This window comes from Cibotium barometz, chromosome 20 (assembly GCF_041138505.1).
Source record: "Cibotium barometz isolate CiBa-2024 chromosome 20, ASM4113850v1, whole genome shotgun sequence".
NCBI classification, from domain to species: domain Eukaryota; kingdom Viridiplantae; phylum Streptophyta; class Polypodiopsida; order Cyatheales; family Cibotiaceae; genus Cibotium; species Cibotium barometz.
The window spans coordinates 6,869,378-6,875,420 of record NC_141065.1 but is presented as its reverse complement, the minus strand read 5'-3'; the positions used below and the strand labels follow the sequence as shown (position 1 = coordinate 6,875,420).

Here is a 6,043-nt window from a genome sequence, read left to right as displayed (position 1 = left end):
GTACGAAGCACATTGAGGTGCACTACCATTATGTCAGGGAGAGACTCTCTGCAGGAGAGATCAGTTTGGCTTATGTGCCAACACAGGATAACCTTGCAGACCTTTTCACAAAGGCTCTGCCTCGTGAGAAGTTCGAAGCTTTTCGCAAAGCTTTGGGCTTACTCCCTTTTGTGGATTCGTCCACATAGCTAGACACTTCCCTATACATGAGTGCTAGCTCTTGTTCACCGCATCACTCCAGGGGGGATTTGTTACCATATTATAGTAGTGATGTGTGTGAACACACTTAGGACCGCCGGGGCACTTTTTCCCTCACTAGGAGGTTTTTTCCCCCGTGCATTGTATATACGCCCATTATCTTCTAGGGCTTGTTATCTTTCATTTTTGGCACTCATAATACACTACTGTGTTGTGCTCAAGCTTCCTCATCTTCTTGAAGTTGTGTGTGCATTCCTGCAACCCTAATTCCAACATGAGTTTTGTTGCTTTGGCAGCAAATAAGGCAATGGAAGAGGACGTACAGGGGGAATCTCTGCGTCACCTCCGACTTTTGCTCCCAATCTCTGCCATCACCTTCAACTTTTGCTCCCAGTCTCCCGTCACCTCTGACTTCTACTCCACCTCCATCACCTACTCCACCTCCAGCACTCCTGTTGCTCAACACCTTCACTGGCATTTAGCTCTGAGCAAGGCGCATGGTAGGCCATGCCACAAAGGGCGCGCAAATCCACCAGCAAGCTCATACGAGAGCAAGCCGATGCAGGTGCGCTACGTGTTGTCGCTTTGGCAGCGAATAAGGTGACGGGATAGGGGCTCCGCCATTGCGGCATTTTCTTGCGGAAAGGCATGTTGGGATGCAAGAAATAGGAAGCTGCCGAGCTCCTCGCTGATGAGAGTGACGAAGCAGCCAGAGTAGCTCCTCTCTCTTTCTCTCTCTCTCTCTCTCTCTCTCGCCCCCCTTCCTCAAAATTTTCTCCCATCGCGGCTCTCTCTCATATTCATTGCTAGCCTGCCAACGCTGTTTGAAATATAATAATGTTTGTTGAATTCCTCCAGCTATCTACTCCTGGTGTTCAAAATTGGTAACGGATCTGTGGAGCTCTCTGGTTTTCTTCCAGAAGGAGGAAAAGTCAATGTTCATCCCCTGTTATATTATATATATATATAGATATAGATATAGAAACTTGGTTAGTAGTACTAAAATTGGACGAAATATTTTTTTTAATTTTTTTTTAAAAGTTTGGCATTAGAGAACAGACTGGCTTAGTACCCATGGGACCCCCTTTATCCCACAAATCAGGGGCTTCGTACCCATGGGACCCCCCAAATATTGAAAAATGTCCGAGTTTGAGTTCAGACTTTTCTTTAAGATAATTTCAAGCTTAGAAAAATGTCCACAAGGCGCTCTCTAAATTCAAATCTTATATAATCTCGAATTTTATTTATTTAGTACTTTTGACAAATGTGCAAATTACGTTCCGCTAGTTCAAATTAAAGTGAAGGTATAATCTGGTTTACTAGGTCTACAAGCCTCTATGAGAACATCTCCGGCACGGTGTGCATCATCGTAACGGTTTATCCTCAACAATTTCCAAAAAGATTCCCGCCGATTTGCACTGCCAATTGGTCCATTAATCCAAGGGGGGTATATATATATATATATATATCAAAGGAACTGTTCTCGATGTCTCGACTGTCTGTGTCAAGGGCTCGAGTCGAGCTAGCTCAACCGTTTGAATGTGAGCCGTCAGTCAGCTTGTACAGTTTTAATGGTCCATGATCTTAGGCCACCTTTTTGATTAAAAGCAAAATTCAACTGTTAGAAACTGCGCACGGACTTCATTGGATAGCTGCAGCTGCATAGTAGAGTTATTAGATCTCCTGTACATTGTCCGATCGCCATCTACAGCAGTGTAATAACAGCAAGTGGTTTGTTGTTGTTCTCACATCGATTGTCCTGAGCAGTTGAAAAACCTTTCCAACGCACGACCTTTGTGATTCTCTCATTTGGACGGACATGCAGCCGCAGGGCCCCTTCACGACGACGTAATTGGAACCGATCGGCGACGACAGCTTCACTCTTATAATAAAAATATACTTTTAGATTCTTCTCCCCCGAGAAAACTGCTGGTGCTTTGTACGTTGTTTTTTTTTTTTCAAGATTTAGTGTTTTCTTTTTCCCCCTTACAGTAGATTTTGGGTGTATATGACGGTGGAAATCCCATAACAAGGAGGAGGAACTTGAAGAAGAATTGGCTTTGTGGGGTTTAGGGGTGGTGCTCGTGGGTGATGGGGTTTTAAGGGACATTTTGTCTCTGAGGGACTGGCTTTCGATATGTAGAGAGCAGTGTCAATGTAGCGAAGAGAAGAGGGGCAAGAGCAGTGAGAGGTGGCCCTGCACCCACCATGAGGCCTTTGGGGATGCTTGGAATGGGGTTCAGCGTTGCCTTTGGAGCTCTTGTGCTCGCCTTAGTGGCCGAGCTCTGTTACATTTTCTACTGGAAAAACACTGGCTTTGCCAAACGACGTATCGTCGACTGCCTCACAACGGCAACACGGCCTACCGAGAAGCGCCGGAGACACAGTGCCCAGTTCGCCCGCGAGGCCTCCTTCGTGGTTTCCCTCGTCGGTTACCCACGCTCTGCAGTGTCGGAAGTGGGCGCCTCCGACACTCCTTCCGACGGATTTCTCACCAACTCCGTCGATCAGCTGCCGCATTCGTTGTTTCCGATCAAGGAGGAAACCAAGGAGGATTTGGAGCTCGCTTCCAGCCCCGGCCGTCCCAATCCCAAATCAACGCTGTGTAGCCGGACGCCTACCGCGGACATTCTGACCATCCACCTAACGCCGGGGTCGACGTCCACTCCAGCAGCGTCCGACAATCTTCTCACGACTCCTCCGTCACCTGCGTTGCTGCGCACGCTCAGCCCCTACGCCGCCTGCACTGTGGGGGCGCTTTCCGTCAAGACTCCACCGCCAGAAGTCTGTTCATCGTCAGCCTACTGCTCCTCTCCGCTGGTATCAAATATGCGGGCGCACACTTCCCTGCCGTTTCTGTTCGAGCGCTCGCCGCTGTTCGGGCCGCGGCCGCATGCGCCTGGCCTGCCGTCACCATTTCGGTACGAGGAACTCCTACAGTCGAATGATACCGGAGCCGCTTCCGACGAGAAACCTCCAACCGCCGCCTCCGTCGTACCAATGTCTCTAACAATGGCACCTTTTGCAAGGCCCAACACGAACTTTGTTGTAACCACCCACACCATAGATCGATTCAATTAGCATTTTTAGTACTCACTCATGAATTTTTCAACTCTTGAACTCCCTTGGCTAATGTACATATTATATTTGGACAGGCGTCTTGTATGCCCAATCGATGAGTGGTTTCTAAAACAACTCGTACATTTTCTAATAAGGCCTCCCTCTACATGCAACTTTTTTTGTGGGATCAATAATAATTATATATATAAACTTAGGAAGATGTCCAAAAGTACTGAAGTATAGCAAAGTAGAACCTAAACTTCCCTACAGACCTCTACAAATCACTTTCATCTTCAGTTAAAATTTTACAAAGAAAAATCCCATCTCTCCTTCTCCATCAAAAAACAAGAATGCTCCCAAGATATCTGATAGCCCAGCAAAAAATAGGCTTCCATCATTGCTTCAATAGCGCAGCCTCTAGGGGATTGCTTTTCCAAGATTCCCCCCTTCTTGGACCATATCTTTAGAGTGTGTCTAGTTCCCACTGGGTTCTCTATAAAGGTAACAAAAGTGTGATCAACTTGCTTTGCTTCACGATACCACCTCTGAGTTCTCGGGCCGAATTTGGGGAGTCTAACTTCTTCCCTTCCCAACACCTCACCTGAAGCATACAAATCAACATTAGGAGTTCACTCCCTCTACATGCAACTTTCTACTCCGTACACCTTTGTGAATACCCTCTCCTCATGTGTGATATCCTCAGCTCTATCGGCCAAAGTTTGTAAAAAATAAAAATTGATTAATTAGCGACGAATGAGACTCTTTTTTTTCAAAGGTGTTTGTAAGGTTTTTCAGATTATGTTTTATCAAATGTTGCATGCAGTTTGGACATTTTATTTTGACGGTTATGACAATCTACGCTTGAGGGGGAAGGGGTACGACCTTTCACGAAGACGTGCATGTGAGAACAATATATAAACATGCAGAGGTGAATCGAAGATTGGAGAGGGTGGAAAGGGGGTTTAATGAAGAAAAGACAAAGACCCACCATGGGCATTAGAGAGAGAACCTTGCAGGAGAACCCACAAAGCAAAACTGCAATAATTAGAAGAGAACCCACAACACAAAATTATAGTTAGAGGAGAACCCGCAAAACAAAGCTACATACAGTTGCAAATCAAAGGGGGTTTATGGAAGATCCACCATTTGGGCACTGTGCTTCTAGGAGAAGAGAGAGAGAGAGAGAGAGAGAGAGAGAGAGAGAGAGAGAGAGAGAGAGTTTGGACAACAGAGAGAAAAGAGTAGCACGTACGTACATGGAGAGAGTGAGAGTCGAGGTAGTGCAACTTGTCATTTACTTGTGCATATGAACCTCCTATAGAATAATGCACAATAGAGGCCTATAACGAGCATTTAACTAGATTAAAGGTGAAGGTCATCAAGGCTCCTCGCGCAATTAGAATAACAAGCATTTTAAGTAGGCCAAAAACCTATGCACTGTTTTAGATTTAATCTAGCTCGTTGTTTACATAAATATGTATTCCCAATTTCTCTTTTTCTTAAAGAAAAAATATAACATATTCTTTACTTTTTTGTCTATGATGTGATGAAATGCCAAAAATGAAAAAAAAAAAAGAGCAAGAGAAACAAGGACTGGAAAATTTACAAATTCAAGCAATCAAAGTAATTAAATTTCAAGCATAGAACCAAAGAAAAATTATGGTAAACCAAAGAAGTTATCTAATGAAGATGCATGCAAAGTCAATTATTGCAATGAATAAACTCATCAAAAAGTATCTTGGATGGGATAAGAAGATTCCTATTAGTGGAATTGTAATGTGTAGAGCTTTAAGACAAAAAAATATGCACACATTTCATGGTATGATAGGTTATTGTATGAAAGATCTAGACAAGCCTCATTATAAAAATGTGTCACATAAAATTAGTGCAAAAGATATTTCTATGGGAAGAGAAATTTACATGCAATATGGTGCGAATGATCTCAAGAACAAAGTTTGTCTCACTCCAAACATTTTTGATAGAGCATTGATGTTTTGCAAGTTCTATTTAAAGCATCCTTTAGGCAATAGTTTCTACACAACCATTCATAAAATGATAAGAATAAAGTTTGTCTCACTCCAATAAACATTTTTTATAGAGCATTGATGTTTTGGAAGTTCTATTTAAAGCATCCTTTAGGCAATAGTTTTTTTACACAACCATTTATAAAATGATCAAGACAAGAAAGTACTACCCATGTTCTAATTGGATAACACCCTATCAAGGAAGAGGAATGCAGCTCCAAAAGATTAACACTCTTTGGAGGACAATGGTATTCCATCCAACCTAACACTGAAAGATATCTTTGATATTTTTACTAACAAACAATTAATTTTGATGCTTCACATCCACGACTAGATTGGTATTCCATCCAACCTAACAATGAAAGATATCTTTGATATTTTTACTAACAAACAATTAATTTTGATGCTTCACATCCAGGACTAGATTGGTTCATGAACATATGAAAAAGTAACGAGAATAAAGTGGATGATTTGAGATATGCCTTTAATGAAGATGAAATAGTAGAAAATGTACACAACACAAATAAGCAAATAATTGAACAAAACAGTGTTTTAAAAAAACACCCTTCCTATAACAAATGCTTAAAGCTTCTAGAAGCAAGATTTCAAGTTTTTGGCATAATTGTTTTTCCAAGGTGTGAATATGTCAAACACCTTGAATTGCAAAACTATGCTGATAGGAGCTATCTTTGCCCTACAGTTCACAAAGCTAAGTCAATTTCCAAAGAGAAGTATATAACAACACATTAACCCAAAGCTAG

At 42.5% G+C, this 6,043-nt stretch overlaps 1 protein-coding gene across 1 annotated transcript; it reads left to right on the top strand.

The window, feature by feature from the left end:
• Positions 1-2,172: 2,172 nt before the first annotated feature.
• On the top strand, positions 2,173-3,344 carry LOC147627493 (uncharacterized). The gene has a single exon (XM_086815081.1). It carries the CDS (start codon positions 2,407-2,409, stop codon positions 3,277-3,279), a length of 873 nt encoding a protein of 290 aa, XP_086671207.1. The 5' UTR covers positions 2,173-2,406; the 3' UTR covers positions 3,280-3,344.
• The last annotated feature ends 2,699 nt before the right edge of the window (positions 3,345-6,043 follow it).

What these genes read in the sequence shown, in the direction of transcription:
- LOC147627493 (XM_086815081.1), top strand. Translation starts at nt 2,407, where the DNA reads ATGAGGCCTTTGGGGATGCTTGGAATGGGGTTCAGCGTTGCCTTTGGA.